Source organism: Brachionichthys hirsutus, chromosome 20 (assembly GCF_040956055.1).
Source record: "Brachionichthys hirsutus isolate HB-005 chromosome 20, CSIRO-AGI_Bhir_v1, whole genome shotgun sequence".
Taxonomy (NCBI): Eukaryota; Metazoa; Chordata; class Actinopteri; order Lophiiformes; family Brachionichthyidae; genus Brachionichthys; species Brachionichthys hirsutus.
Window position 1 is genome coordinate 4,317,906 of NC_090916.1, and position 16,413 is coordinate 4,334,318.

At 42.4% G+C, this 16,413-nt stretch overlaps 1 protein-coding gene across 1 annotated transcript in view; it reads right to left on the minus strand.

Moving 5' to 3' along the window:
- Positions 1-358: 358 nt before the first annotated feature.
- The window catches only part of plcb1l (phospholipase C beta 1-like), a 59,509-nt gene continuing 43,454 nt past the window's right edge, over positions 359-16,413 (minus strand). Inside the window, exons 14-32 of the mRNA XM_068754067.1 lie at positions 16,240-16,326; positions 15,930-16,000; positions 15,682-15,778; positions 15,345-15,429; positions 15,113-15,237; positions 14,788-14,942; positions 14,522-14,686; positions 14,176-14,275; positions 13,880-13,984; positions 13,634-13,749; positions 11,358-11,496; positions 11,066-11,119; positions 10,463-10,682; positions 9,803-9,971; positions 9,177-9,253; positions 9,003-9,092; positions 8,821-8,878; positions 8,563-8,649; positions 359-583 (exon numbers count right to left, since the gene is read on the minus strand). Coding sequence (XP_068610168.1) covers positions 359-583; positions 8,563-8,649; positions 8,821-8,878; positions 9,003-9,092; positions 9,177-9,253; positions 9,803-9,971; positions 10,463-10,682; positions 11,066-11,119; positions 11,358-11,496; positions 13,634-13,749; positions 13,880-13,984; positions 14,176-14,275; positions 14,522-14,686; positions 14,788-14,942; positions 15,113-15,237; positions 15,345-15,429; positions 15,682-15,778; positions 15,930-16,000; positions 16,240-16,326 — 2,225 coding nt within the window. The remainder of the gene's footprint in view (positions 584-8,562; positions 8,650-8,820; positions 8,879-9,002; positions 9,093-9,176; positions 9,254-9,802; positions 9,972-10,462; positions 10,683-11,065; positions 11,120-11,357; positions 11,497-13,633; positions 13,750-13,879; positions 13,985-14,175; positions 14,276-14,521; positions 14,687-14,787; positions 14,943-15,112; positions 15,238-15,344; positions 15,430-15,681; positions 15,779-15,929; positions 16,001-16,239; positions 16,327-16,413) is intronic.

The following is a 16,413-nucleotide window of genomic DNA, read 5'->3' on the forward strand; positions in this document are numbered from 1 at the left end:
ACAGCTGTCAACACCATGACAATAAAAAGAATAAAAAGAACCTACTCTTTCTGTGTGCAATATTTCAAGTAAGTTATTTCCTGCAAATAGATAGTGCTTCGCAGCACAACCCGTGGCCATTCTATAAAGACGACAACATGAAGGGAACATAGAAATACGTCACTATTTACAGGAAGCGTTTTTTTCAGACAAGACTGCACCCCACAGCAGGGAGAAACATTACTCACCACATCAGGCTCACATTTGATCTAATCCTCCCGTTGGTTAAAATTAGGACCAAAGTTGAGGCAGTCTCATCCTAGATCAGTGGTCACTAACACATCCACCACTTAGCGTCCCCCGTGTCAGGCTTAAAGCTCTAAAGGGGTGTGTCGTAGACTTGCTCCAAAGAGCCCTCTTCCATGTCGTCCTCTGACAGCGGACTTTTGTGATTGATCTTCTCTGATGTTGCTGAGGCAACAAGTTTTCCATGGACGCTGTCATCGCTCAGCTTGGTCTTGCTGGTGTCCTGAACAAACTCTTGGATCTCCACAGGTAGCCTCCGAAATTTGTCCTGGTACTCCTGGTCCAGATCGCTCTGTAGCTGTAGATGGAAAACACACATCAGCTAATTACTTCAAAAGGAAATAATGAAGGGGCTCATTGTGTAATATGGATTCACGGAATGCCTTCCGCTGACAGCAAGTAGACAGCGGCACAAGCACGATCACTTGTAACTAACCGTGTACATAAAGGTTAGCTATGTAGCTCACAGGTTTGTACGCTGTTGCACAGAGCAACCTCTTTGACTTTACTCATGTATGTTTTCGCTGACAGTGCAAAGAAAGGGAGAGAACAAGATAGTGAAAGTCAAGTCAAATAAGAAGAGTCTAAACTGAAGGAAAAGCAAAAAAATTTAAATGCATTGGAGAAAAATCTGATTAAAATTTGCCCCCGGCGAAATTGAAAGGTGAATGAGGACTCTGTTCTGCTCAGGAAGACCAGGATCCACTTTGTATCCAACCACTATGCACTCTCTTCCCAAATTGAGAAATAGGAAGAGGTTTTCTCCAAGGCATAGACGCCCCCAATGATTACAGATGGCAAGCTTGTATTCATTTCATTGTGAGCCAATAATTGCTGTAATACTGATTTCTCTGTTTAACTACCCGGCTGACTCCCATGGGAGAGCAGTAATTAAAAGAAAAGCAGCTAAGATGGTGTCAGAGTCTCACAGCTCTTTGCAGTCACGTCAGCATTATGAGAGATCGAAAGTACCTGTGAATTCTGAGAGGATTTATCCCAGATCAATATTTTATCTGCGAAGCCTTTCTCATCATACTAGGGCCCCACTTATGAGTCACACTTTAATGCTAAAGTGAAAAATAAAATCAGCATTCTGGACACACTGAGAGCAAAAGCCAGTCTGCAACAAACATTAGCAAAAGGTTTGACATACTGTATGTATGCACTCATGCGTAAACTTCAATTAAATCAGAGGCCAGAAGGATTTCATTTGGCAAAGAGGCGCTTCTCATGTAATATTAACAAGCACAGTCAAGAACAAGTGAGACGAGGATAGGAGATAGGATGGAAGTCAAGGACTATCATTCAATGTTCTGTCTCTCCACTTCAGTTTATGAGGCGCACATCACTTTAATTTTAGCATCAGAGCGCTTTAATGCAGAGCGAATTAAAGTGACGTGAGAACATTGATCAGCAGAAACCAGGAAGGAAACCTCAACAGCTGCCGAGTGCTGATAGGAATATGTCCATCATATTGAATGCTGCAAATGCTTCGACCTTGGTCTTGTTTACGCATTATCCTATCAGATACCTCCTGGTCGTCCTCAATCACCTTGTCCACATGAAAATGGATGGATTGATTCCTCCAGAACAAAATAATCTGAACAGTCATTCATCACTGTGGAGGTATGTGTGAATAACAGAGGACGGATAAATTATTGGGAGCTTTTGATAGAAAGTGCTGCATTATTTTGCATGGCAGCCTTTGCCATCAGTGTATGAATGACGGAGTGGTTGAATCCGCAGTGTCATGAGGAGTTGGTAGCCAATTTACTACAAACAGTGCATCTCCATGGCAATTCAATATCACACCACAGAAATCTACAGACTACTTGACCGCTGTATCTGCATGAAACCTTGAAACTGCATTCACAGGTACATAAGGATGTGCAAAAAAATTACAAATGCGAAACTGGAGAAAGGCACTTGTCAAAGAGCTTGATGTAGCAGCTCTTGACTTGTGTTTTTCACTCTCTGTTTTTGGCAAGCAATGCACCTGGAACATCTCAATCTCTTCATTCACATATTGCTTTACTTCCCACCCTCTCTGTAGGTGTTGAAGAGGGGACACCCGGCACATCGTAACCAGATGGCTAAAGGCTCATCTTTAGCCACACACACTACCTCTCTCTCTCCCTCCTCTGCACTGCGCATGACCTACTTAGGGGTGGGACAGTCTGCACACTGTGTGTGTGTGTGTGTGTGTGTGTGAGCCGTTGCCCTGCCTGTTGAGGCACAAACACCCGCTGATTAAGGCTGCCATCTTTCTCCGATTTGATGCCAACCTCGCACATGTGAAGGAGGTGGGAAAAGGGGTCGAAGAGACAGAAGGGAAGCAGGCAGCACCTCACAATGTGTGTCTGTGTGTCTGTAAGTACCCTCTCAGTATAAGCAGCTCAGGAGCCAGCACATGTGGCTGTCAGAAATGGAGTTATGAAAAAGAATGAATGAATAAATTGATAGGAAGATGGATGGATTGGAGCTGACCAGTGGGTTTTGATCCCCACCTTGTATTTGACATCTAATTCATGCTAATAATAATTATGTGACTTTGTTTGTGTGTGGTCCAGTTACTGTTTGGATACCAATGAGCAAGTGTCGAAATCTGTCCCTCATCCGTCAACAACTACAGAGTAGACACACACACCCACACACGCATGCCCAAACACACACACATTCCAAAAAATTCACACATTTCTGTCTTTCTTAAAATACTCTGTGACCTTCTTCATCCGCTGTCCTCGTTTCGTGAAGCTGTCGAGGGAAGCAGATAAGGCCTCCATAGAACCGAATGAACTCTTTGCTTTGAGCTGTGGGGTTATGTCTGCTACAGCAATGCAAATAAGTTAAACCGGAATGACACGCCATCCTGCATGTAGCTAATGCCCATTAACTGTGCCGCGCATTACAGTCCTAGAAAGAGGAAGAGTAAATATGTGCTTTCCTAACTTCCCTTTTAATGGTTACCGAGCTGACAACTCCTATGGAACACATTTTTCAGGGATGTCAATGTCCTCTGCGACATGGATCAAAACCAGCAACGCAAAACCAAACTATTTGACCATGTGTCTAAGTGTGTGTGTGTGTGTGTGTGTGTGTGTGTGTGTGTGTGTGAGAGAGAGAGATGTTGCGATACCCTGCACAGCTCAATTACACAAAACCAAGGACTCCATGTCCATGAGAGGAGACAAAGTCGCCAGTTTGTCAGCATTACAAGCTCTTTGAAGAAAAAGGAGCTTCATCATGAAATGAATGCATGTGTTTGTGTGTGTGTGAGAGAGAGAGAAAGAGAGAGAGAGATAGCTAGAACAAACACGCGCAAGAGAGAGACGGCGAGAGAACAGCACAGACAGAGCACCATTGATTAGTATTCACGCTTCCCATTAAAATGAAATGCAGCAGTCAAATGCAGGAGGAAGTGGAAGAAATGAAGGCGAGACGGAGACGGCTACACAGAGTATCTTCTGCAAGCTGCTTTTTCATCTACTATCTACGTGTGTGTGTTTCAGTGCCCTCTTGCGCCCCTTCTAAATTAATTCATCAGGTGCTTTACAGGAGATTTTCTTAGATTAGATTTTTTTTTTTAAACATTCCTGCAGACTTCCACTATACTAGAGTGTTTCCCTAAAAGGATGGGTTCAAAAGGGAAGCTTAGCTCTGAAATGTGCTTGGAATATTTTATCCAGATGATGATGCTAACTTAAAGAATTGACGTTTGAAACGCGACATCTTGCACAATTCCCATTAATGAACAGGAGTCAATGAGTTTGTTGCAGCAGTTTGACACTTTTGTTACAACGCTCCAAGCTGTAAATGCACCTTTTGTTGCACAAACTGTCTGTTTACACGTGTTGTAGACAAGCAGCAGTGTAGAATTTATTCACAGTTGTGTTTCTGGAAAAATAATGAACTCAAGTTCAATATGCACGCCCTTATTAATTTCACTTCAGCTTCAGGTCTATTTACAGTGTGCGCCTCTCATAATAAGGTACAACAGCCACTGTGTTGTGAGCAGGGAATGTTTCTTAGACAGATCACAACCCTAGAGAGGTACATTAGCACATGTGGGAATAGATAATGAACACTTGCACTGCGCTGATTTTAAAATAGCGGCTAACATAATAGAGAAGAGGAATAACCAAGCGTCACACACGTGTGCACAGTCACCCATAAACAGTGAGTTTTACTTCAGTGTCTCTGGTCTGCTCTCCGTGTTCCCTTTGGGTATCTGGTGCACGTGTGTGTGTGTACGTGTGTGTGTGTGTATGGGTCCAAGTGCATTATTGATGCAAACTGGCGAGGCAGCGATGATGCAGATCAAAGTGTGATGAGGGAACACAGAGACCATCACTACACAGATAGGGTGAGAGAGAGGGAGGAAGAGAGTGGCCTCCAGACCTCCTGCAACCTGTTCGGATCACTGTTGATGTATACCTGCCTCCTTTCCTCTCCCTGCTTTCTTCCACCTCCAGCAATCGCGGCTGATATTGTGTCACAAGGACTCTGTTCAAATTAACAGCTTGCAGAGCGTCATGAAGGCCAGGAGAGGATGTGTGGTGGGAGGACGTTTCCATGACGACCACACAGGACTCCTGCTTGTGGAATGAATGGGTGTGTGAGTGTATTGTGCTGTATGCGTGGTTCAAGGCCTGGCCAACGGGGAGACACCATCAGTGTGTTTCCAGCAAAAGTATGCATTCCCACCACTTTCACGCACACAGCAACACACACGGCAGACATATTGCCTTATCACTGTTTCACAGTCGTGCAGGGCCAAAAATGATATGTGTGAAGGGATGACTACTACAAATGAATAACAACTCAGCCTGCCAAGCCTGGAGTCGAGGTCAATCAAAAAAGGAAGCTTCCATGCTGTCTCTCCACTCCACATCCCCATGCTCGGGGATTTTTGATTAAACCGCATTTACATGCAGCTCCAGTTTTATTGTTTTCTGATAAAAGTCTTAAAAAAAACCTTGAGGCACTGAGTTAAGCCATTGCAGTTTTATTTTCCCTTATATCTTACTCACTTTCAACAGTCGAATAAAATGTACTGGTTCAATTCCCATCTGTGCGGCGTTTGTTTGCTCTCCCCGTATACGCGTGGGTTTTCTCCGGTGTATGAGCATGTGCTTGAATGTCGAGACGATTGTCTCATCTATAAGAAGATGGATGTAAATGACATCAAACATTTCTAATCAAATAGGTACATTTATCTAAAAGCAAAACAAGAGCTCGCATTTGCTAGATTATTCAGTCTCAAAAGCACAGGTGGGTCTTTGAGATTCCGACAATTGCTAAAAAGGTTCACTGTGATCAACATGAGGTGTGAGTAATCAAAAGTGTACATATGGCGATGTGAATTTAATTTGGACCAGGGCATGGGGTCTGGGAGTATGAGGATGACATCATGGGGGTGCACAGACAGAGGTGTTTTGATTGGATCATTAACAGCAGAGTAACACCTGAGGGTGCAGGTGGAGACTGAGAACAAACCACAGCATGATTACCGGTACTCAATTCTCAAACTAAACCGGAGCTTAAAATAATATCTCACAGTTTACATCCCATCAGCTTCAATTAGATGGGAAGTGAGTACTGATTAAGGTTTGCATGAAGCAGACGTTGGTAATTCACACACACACACACACACAAAACTAGGGATCTCCAGTCGGGAGAGCTATAACTGTGGTGGCGCTGAGCCCATACTGTAGGAAAAACTGGGTCACAATTATATGAGACAGGAAGTAAGCGGCTTTTTCTTCCTCCAACTGATTCACAAAGACTAACACAGACCAAAAAACGTCAAGACACACAGCTGAAGCATTTTTATATTAGGAGTGCCAGCCTTCATCCATCTGTCATTTCCTGCCCCTCAGTCTTTGTGCTACGTTTGCGTCTCTGTCCGCTGTTGTCATCCAAGGACAATCAAAAGTAAAAGGATTCTGTGAGCTAATTCAAACGTGTCTCCCATGTAGTTTTGGTCGGTTTTGACCACAATGAATGGAATGCATTCACAAAGAACCATTAATCGAGAGCCGGATGCTTTACAATGCCTCATATTCATCAATTGCACAACGATGCTATCACATCTGCCCGCATGGTTTTCCATTCAGTATTTTTCTCGAGGGTATTTCCACATGCGATTAACCAGAACTGGAAAACAGACTTCATGCAGGTCCTTCTTTCCACGGTGCTGCAGAACCTGGACCTGTGAACTCTGATGTCCATTTCACTAACATTAGCATTTATAGTTTTATACAGCAGCTCTGTAGCCTACATGCAGCAGCAGCCTATATGTTGCATTAAGTTTTTGTCTGCTCCTGCTCTCTGTCTCTTCTCTATCCATCTCCTTGTTTTTGACTCTCCTCCTACCCGTCCTTGTCCTTGTCCCTGTCTCTCCTTCTCTGTCATTGTCTCTGTCTTTCGACCTCTCTTGAATAAACCTGACAGAAGCTGATCAGTACGGACTTAGCCTCTGTATTTAGATAAAGTCTCAGTGGTTACCGTGTGTTTGCCTTCCGTCTCTTTACTTTAGAACCGGTTGCTCTTGCTTTGTCACACAACTGCATAATCTCAAACAAATATGTATCCTTGACTAGCCCAGGGCATTCCCTGCTGACTGTCTCCAGAGTTGTGTCCTCCTCTGACATTTCTCATGTTTGCTCACACATGACCGTTGTTGCATTCTATCTGCTATTGCAGAGATGGTTGATTACTTTGTAATAGCCTCCTTCAGGGAAATTTTATTTTCCCACAGTGCAGTTTTGAGGACTGACTGTGACACTGGGGTTAGGTGATGGTTGGAAATGAGAACTGGTAACGGAATTGAGCTGATGGTCCCGTTTGTCTCCACCATCCCACTCTGTTCCATTCCAACATGATGTCAGCATTTTCATGTCACCACTGTGATTTGTGTCAAATATATAAAAGACCTACTGAATATGAAGTGTTGGACTGGGTTTCCGCAGACCAAGGACCTGACACTTTGAGAGCGGGTGGTCTGAAAGCTAACAGCACAGCCAATTTATGCTTGTCTTTAAAGCAAAGCGACATTCTCTGACTACATAAGGGAGACATATTTCATTTGGAAACAAGAGATGACCCCATCAGAGCGTTAACTTGACGAGGAGAAATAATCTTACTGGCAGCATCCTGTAATATGGTTTCTACTGCGTGAGATTAAAAAGGCATTCCAAAATATGGAAGAGAAGACAAGATTACAGCAGGAGACGAAGGCTGGAACTGCCGTTGTCTTTGGAGGATGCACCATGGCTACATATTATGTGTTTGTTATGGTCATGGCCATAATATAATGATGAGACATCTATTGTCCCATAGAGCTTCAGCGCTCTATGAAAATTGTCACATTAAATGTGAGTGGTAATACCTCCCACCCCCCCACTACCACCCACCAGGCAGAGTAGATAACCTTCTAAATCTTTCTTGTTGATTTTCCTTTTACTCAGTGGTTGATAGCTTGAATGTTTCTCAAGGACGAATCCATACAAGGCACTGCAACTAATTTCTTTTTTACTATTATGTTCCCATGCTAAGCAGTTTACATAGTTTCATAACAATAATTTATGAATTATTCTGCATTGTAGTAGCACTTGCCAGATGCCAGCCATTGCAGAGATGCAATGCAAACTCAGTCAGCAGCCCATGGGTATAAAAGCTTGCATATTAATGCTGCCACACAGATGCTGTGTGAATACTGAACACAAGGGTGCAATGCCAGTCTTCCCATTCTCCACAGATGCACAATCATCCAACAATGACGTGTTGGGAGCTGCACAGCTCAGTGCAGTGACGTGATGCAATTACACCCTGACTGCAATGAACTATCAAGCATGGAAGTAAATATTTTTCACTAATACACAATTTAACAAAATATTCAGAATGATACAATGACATGAACCATATATAGTAGGTGCTGATGCTTAAAATCAGCGAGCAAAATGCTCAGAAGGTGTGAAAACCCCCACTAGTTTTATTACATAGGCATATCTCACTGACAATGGTTTCTATCGCCCTCTTGTGGTCGAAATGACACTTACAGTTTATAAAACCACTGCTTTATCCACAGAACAACAACAATACAATTTGTTTTTCATAAACCAAAGATCTTTGTTAAAGCTACATTTACACATTTAAAAAAGAAAAACAAAGTAATTGTTATGGGATATAGTCTTATTTTTTTATTTTCAATATGTGCAAATCAAAAGTCTATTCACATTTGTGTTTCACTTGAGATGTTCTTGAGAAATTCCTCACCTTTGGCCTTTCATCCAAGATTTGCTGCCGGATATCTTTGTGTTTCTCCAGTAGCTTCTCCTGTCTTTTGTTCTGTGCATCCTCCAACTACACACACATACACAAATATAGAAACTATCATGGAATGTACTCGCAATACTACAGGAAGCGGCGCATCATAAAAATCAGGGACAATTTGACCATTCAGTGATCTGCTATTTGTACAATGATGATCACATGATCACATTGTCTGTCACACACAGCTGCATCCTCTCTTACCCGTTTGATGTACTGAACCACCTCAATGACAAATGATCTGTTGATCTCCAGTTTCTCTCTGTGGAAAAAATTTGATTGACAGTCAGTGAGTAACCAGTCAGCTTTAGGGATTCAGTGACATCTAGTGGTCATTAGATATATAACATATTTGCTATTATTACAGTTCAAAAATAGATAATTACTCTTCTGTCACATTCTTGTCTTTAGATTTGGCTTCATTGATCTTCTCTTGCCGCTTTTTGTCCATTTTCTTCTTGAGATCCTTCTTCTCTCTGCAAGTGGAGATATGTAGATTATCGATTAGAGAAATGTTTACGTGGTTGTGTGTGCAAAGTGTATGCAGAATGCAGCCTTACTTCTCACAGACGTCTCTGAGCTTTTTCAGCTGGACGCTCTGGCACTCATCTGATATTGTGTTCAGTTTCTCAACCAGCTGCAAAAAGGGAGACAAAATAGAGTCGTAATTTGACAATGACAGAAGAAAAGCAGCTGCAGACAGCGCGTCAAGTCTAGGAGAAAATGGATGGATGGATGCATACAGCTCATCTTCAGTATGGCTGTTGTCCCTTGCCTAAGTGAACCTTTTTACCACCTCAGCTGTGCATGTGTACTGGAGCAAAAGCCATCTAATTTTCCAGACTGCACAACAGAACATGTGCACAGGTAGAATAATCGCACCTGATGAGATTATAACAGTATTCAGCCTGCAGTCTTTGCGAGCCTCTCGGGTCCCACAGGGGACCGTCAGCGTTTTCTCCGGTTCAGCACAAGTCAAGGCAAGTTCCTCTGTTCACCCCACTGCTGCCTCCAGCATGGGATTGTTTCGATCATGTGGTTTATTCATGCCATTTGCGTGGGAACAACGCTGATGTTTCATATCATAGCCAATCTGCCAGTACAGCAGTGCTGCTTCTTTTTAAAGTGGATGATGGCACAGATTATACAAAGCACATGACTTTAACCAAATGGTATTTGTGAATACCTGTTTGATGTGTTCGCGTTTCTGGTACTTTTCGCTGTAGTACTGCTCCTGGCGAAGTGTGAGGAGCTGTTGCTGCTGCTGCTCCTTTAGCTCTGCGAGCCTCTGGCTGCACTCCTGGTCCAGCTCACTCAGCTCCTGGTCCAGGCTTGACAGAGAGTAATCGGACCGGCTGCACACGGGAAATCCACATACGCAAATGCACAAAACAGATGCCTATTAGTCAGTGTTACCATGCCGACCTCGGAAGTACCGGATATAATTTAAAAAAATTATAAAAATTATAAAGTCATGTTTTCACACAACAGATTCTCCTCATCACGTACCTTTTCCCCTGCTGTAATATATTCTTGCATCATTCACTTTGTACTGACTGAGATACAAATACTTAAAGTGTGCGTCTTTTGTTGCAGTGCCTTGTACACTTATCTTTGCCAAAACCCTGACTTTTCTTGTACTATGTAGTAAATATGTATTTTTTTTACTGCTAACTGTATCTGTGTTGGAAATATCTCACAACACTTTGTAAGAAAAACAACAATATCCAACATGCTGCATTTGCTTTTGATCAATTTGCTGTTGCGACTGCTTTTGCAGAAGGGAAAGATTTAAAATCAAAGATGGTGAAGAGGGGAATAACGGAGAAACGGGAGGTTTACCTACCTTTTCTTACCATCTCGTTTGTGGCTTTTCTGTAGGGTGGTGCGCCGCCGCTGATGTTGGCTCTGCAGCTCAGACATGCGAGCCGTGTGCTCCTTGATCAGCTCGCTGGTTTTGCGATGGTGTTTCCGAACCAGGTCCTTCATCTCCTTGTACTGCCTCCTCTGCTCCCGAACAAAGCCCTTCTGTTGCTTCAACTCCTCCAATGTCTGAGCCTCTAATTCTAATGGCAAGAATAAATGGAAATCTGGTAAAAAAAAAAAAAAAAGACTAGATGGCCTAAAACCAGTTCATACATTATCTAAATATTTTGGATAGGATTTATGTACAGTACAAAATCAGTCATTGTGTTCTTTATTTATTTTTTTCCCATTAAGTGATGAAAACAATAATTAATTTTAACACTTCCAATTTATTGAGACATTCAGATAATTTCAATATAGAACTTTTAATTATAAAGTTTATAACGTGGACTGCTTTCGCCCTGCAGACTTACAAATAATTAAATATCTAACACTATATTTTTACATTGTTATGCTACAAGTCTGGCCGCTTGCATAATAAACTGAAATAAGTAAATGCTCAGGAAGTGTCAACACATCTTACCAGTGAGGACGCTCTGAATGATGTCTTCAGTCTTTACAGATGGTTTCAATGAGCCTGGTCACATGTTGATCAATCAGTTAATTATAGCCTGGACCTTATTATCATTTAGAACAACATCATTTAAAAAAATTACATAAAAATCTTTGGACAATATAATGTCTGGAGTACATAAACATCAGAAACTTGTTAATCCCAAAAACAAAATGTCTCAATCAGAGCTGATCAACAAAAGATAAAGATATTCAATAATTGCTAGAATATTAGAGGCAGACAGTTAACATCTCTACAGTACCGGCAGACTGGGGCTGGTGGCCAACCAGTGGAGGGGCTTTTGGGGCAATAATGGGTGTGTGGCTCAGTCCGTTCTCTGCAAGTAGTGTTGCTCTCGGGTCCAGCTTAGAATCTGATGGGGTATCACTTCCTGCCTCCACCTGTCCATCACATGAAAGACCCAACACGGGTTAATAAATTCGACCCATCGATATACACACCAGGCATTTAAAATTGGGCCATGCCCAATCTAATACATGTCTTTTCACATCATGCAGGAAATAAATCCAGACTTTTGCAGAAACACACAATCAAATCTTACGGAATCTCTCACACACAGACTGCTCTACTTTTAGTAAAAAAAAAAAAAGGGTTTTTTTGAAAGAAATTGACAGAATTTTTGTGGTAAATAAAAAAAAAGCCCTCCTCTGGTGGTGCTACCCATCTTCAGAAGCCTCTTGCTGTACCGGAGTCCTGCAGGATAGTTTGTAGACATAGCTGTGGTGGCCCACTCGCAACATTTCCTCCCGTGACAAGGCTCAGCAGATGTTCATTCCCCACTTGGCTCCTCTGATTGTAAAGTCTATTCTCTAAATGTTAATGCAATTTTAACCTCAGTTCTAGTCACACGAGACCGAGCTTCTCCGTTCATATTCATCTCACCACCTTGTATAATGGCTTTCCCTACCCAATCCCTTTTGGTGACTGTTACCATGGTCACAGCATTAAGCAGCTCTCAGTCGGCCATCCTCCAGGGTAATTGCATCAGTTGGCAAATCAGATAAAATAAGTCCTCCAGCCCTGAATCGTGGCTACAGTCGCCCTCAACAGTCTGAACGTAAATCACTTAAAATCACTCACGTTAAGGAAGATTGCTGCAGATCAATCTTTAGAGCGCCACTACAGATGCATTATTCTACTGTTGTTGTTGTTGTTGTTGATTAACGTGAGATGTTTACAGCATAATCTTTTCCTTCATATGTCATTTGCAACAAAACAGGCCAAAAGGGGTGGTAATAAATAAATGTTTACTTCTCCCCACTCCTTTTTGGACAGATGAATTTAAATTCTGTTGGAATTGTAGTAGACTGATCCACTTATTTGGTTATGAACTAACATATATATTTTTGGTGAGTTTATGTATGTTGTGTGTTTCTTTTTAAAAATCCAAATAAAATAAATATTATTATTATTATTAAACAGGCGATCCACATCATCTAAGCAGCTGCTGATAATTAGGTTACACTCAAAGTAAGGCACAAGTATTAAAATTAAATTGCCTATTCAGTCAGTACGTACTTGAGATATAATAAAAGACTTTACTCAAAGATTTTTCTTTTCTAAATTTAAGCCTGTATTTATTTATTTTAATCTGAACGTTTTCTTGTTATGGCACTTCTTTGCTTTGGGTGGCGCATTGTTCCACTTCATGGAACATCGTCGCCATCAAGTGGCCATCAGTTGATCAAGCATGAAACCGCAGTCAAGGCTGTAATTCGTGCCGCGTTGTAATTATACACGAAAGCACATCCATCATTTTCTTAGTGGACAAAATCTCTGTTGGGACGTTGAGTTTAAGTCAGAGTCAGATCTACAATTCCGGACATCAATAGGATCAGTACGTGGAAAGATTCTTATGGAATTACGAAAAGGAACCGTTATGCATAATTTATATTGTTCGGTCTAACAGGGACATTTGATTGCCAGTCATGTAATATTAATAGGATTTGATTTGTCACCCTCATTAATCCATTAAGTTGCGAAGGAGACTCACTGGAGCCACATCAGACTGATTGATCGTTGTGTTATTTCAGCCAGACGACTTAAGGAAACTAATCTGAGGTACATTCTTAAATTCTTTACCTCGACAACCTTGACTTGTATCCCAACAATCAGCCAGCAAAAAGCACAAAAGAAATTACACCATGTTTCAGTGACAGACAAAAGGCTGCAGATTCATTTCCTCAAAAGGCCTGATAAAGTCCAGAGAGAGCACCGCTATAGATCGCTTATCATCAGTGACTGAGAATGAATGAACGGCCCAAATCCTCTGCCAGGATCTGTTCTGGACACAAAATGTAGTTCATGACCCCTCCTCTCTCTACAGGGATGCTGGAAGACGGCTGCAGCTTTTAATTCACTTTGTGTTGATATTAAAAACCTCTTCCTGCTGCCTTCTGTCTCTGCAGCTTCTCATCCTCACTAGCATGCGCTTGGAAAGTACAAAACATCTGTGTGATCCCTCACAAACACATAGAATGTGTGACGAGACAATCATATAGACACACACACACACACCTCTTTGTCTCCCTCCTCCTCTCCTCCTTCCTCCAAAGTGAGGGCAGCCAGCTGATTGGCTCTCTGCTCCATCAAGTTGACGTAACGGATTGGATTTGACAAGGCTTCAATAACATCTGAGCAATTGGAAAAAAAAACAGAACAGCTTTTTTTTTTTTTTGTAAAACATATTTGACTCTAAACCTGTGGCGATTTTTTGGAGGAAATGTTTTAGATTTGGTTTTAAAATGTTCATCTATGACTTACCTGCAAATGTGTCCGGGACGTAATCCTTGACTTCTACATACACAAACAGAGCCGGCATAGTCAGGGACTGGTTCTTCTCATTCCTGAGACTGATGTAGCGAAAGCCTGCGGGGATGGGTGAGCGGCGTCACATCGAGGGTCCAGCAGTTCAAAAATAAAGTTGCATAACGTGTGGAACTGTTTTTCTGTCCTCTTTCTGTCTCCACAAATCCACAAATCTACCTTTTCTTTTCAATCTGTTTCTGAAAAAGGGTGATTAACCCTTCAGGGTAATTAACTGTTGATAATGTTGTCACCTGGACGAATGGCCGACACAGGAATGATGCGATGACCAATAAACTTCCCTCCTTCTTCAAACACAGCTATCCTTATTGAAGCCAGCGTGGGCAGAACAACCTGCGGGGCAACATAGACTCATTATTACATCAAAATATGTGGATATAATAATCAACTGGAAGCTACTGAAAACTACAAATAAACTTTCAGACGGTTCGTGGTTGGACTTCATGCAAATACCCGTTACTGAAGATTTACTAACCAATTTATGTGGACAAAGAATTTCATTTCAAATGACTCTCATGCACCATGATGACCGCAAAGGGAGGAACAAGCCGAAGCAATAAAAACGTGTCTTATTCTGACCTTCTTGAAGGTGATGGCCTCCTCTTCCCAGACAGGGTTGATCGCGTTGCCCTGAGAGGTCTTTGTCTTGAACGCTTTCCTCTTGGTATCCACAGGTAAGCCAAACATGTCGATCTCCACATATGTGCCAACTTTCCTATCAGACAGGAACTGCCCCGAGATGATCTGGAAGGCAGAGGGGAAAGCAAGGGCGGAAAAAAATGTCTTCATGACACTCAGAGCGGTGGAAGCGAAAGCTTCCCAGAGCCATAATGACCAACACACACCTTGACAGACAGTGTGTTGGCAACAATCCCGTCCACCGTACGCTCAGTGAAAGGGTCAAACTGTTTGTCTGGCCGTCTCATAAACTCGGGCTTGAGTCTGAAGCCACATTTCCCGTTGTATTCGTACATGCCCAGGTTCAGCTGCATGGACAAGTCTGCGGAATGAGAACAGATAACAAAAGCTCAAAGTGGGTAAAACTTTGAAATGACCAGCGCATCATTGCGATCTCCGTTGATCAAACATCTAGGGGTGATTTCAGTGAAACGCTCCAGGAGGACTGGAAAAAGGAGAAAAAACAACAAGTCAACGCTTGTCCTCCGTTACCGATGGTTTGGAAGTTAAGAGCCACCAGCTGACAGCCGGCGTTCCAGAAGAGCTGAGGGTTGTAGTTGGACGAATCCACTCGGGTGCCCTTCGGGTAGATCCTGCTCAGCTGCAGTTTGTTGTATCTGAACAGAACTGGTTAAAGATAACGCTTGCATGGCTTGCATTAGAAGACACCAAACATAGTACATTTATAAGTATTACCTCGGTAGTACAACTTAGAGGAGGATACTCTACAAACTCCACTGGACATTTAGTCAGTTGCTCCAAAGCTTTGGTCTCTACGAAGGACGACATCTGGTAGCTGCGATTGATCTCTGTAGGCCGATATGATGATCAGTGATCCGTGAGTATCAGAAAAGACCTAAGGCATCATTTGTCATTGCCGTGTAAACACGTTAACAGCGACTCTCCTCATGCAGAGAAGCAGAAAACACTTATTGTCACAATAAGGCGGTCATACTTTTCTAAGCATGTTTTAATACATGTTTGCAGGAGATCTTTAAGTTGAACTGTGTGTGGAGAGGATGTGCGTTGCCCACATGGCCATATTCATCGTTCTTACATACTTTTAGACGCCTCAAAGCTGTTAAACTTCACTGGCTGGATGTAGATGACCAGGTTTGACATTTCTTCTGTTGCAAACGCCTCACTGCCTGCCGTACCCTGTACAAGGAAACACATACAAGTAGAGGCAGAATAAAAGTGCAGATCCAGAATGTATGGTGGGTTTTTTTTCAGACTTAATGAAGACAGGACATTTTGGAGTTTCTTTCCATTTCCTGGCATGTGAACAATGTCGTTGCAGGATACACACCTCATCCATTGATCCCTTTTTACAGTCGTCATCGTCGTCATCTTCATCCTCGCTTTCTGCCTCCACCTCACCTAAAACATGAGAACCAAAAACATGGTTTCAGATAAAATAGATGTATTCAATGTTTATCCTGACAGATTCCAGCTCATGGAGCTCAAGGAGACTAATTTGAAACTGTGACTGGGCAAGGTGACTGATCCTCTGTGTCCACATAATAAACTATCCACTTATCATTTAACCTCAGAATCGGAGGTCACACCAACTCAGGACATTAACTTCAGCAGTCTTGTCCAACAGGTGTATGGCTCACCAATTGACTTTCTGGCCTGTGGCCTCAGGCTGAGCTCAGCGCCCTCAGAGGGCTGCGGCGGGTCCGACATTTCCTCTTTGGTTGAACCTGTGAGGAAATATGTAAATGTGTTTTATGCCACCAGGGGGCAGTGCATGATTTAGTAAGAATGACGTTTCAGCTACCCATGAAAAT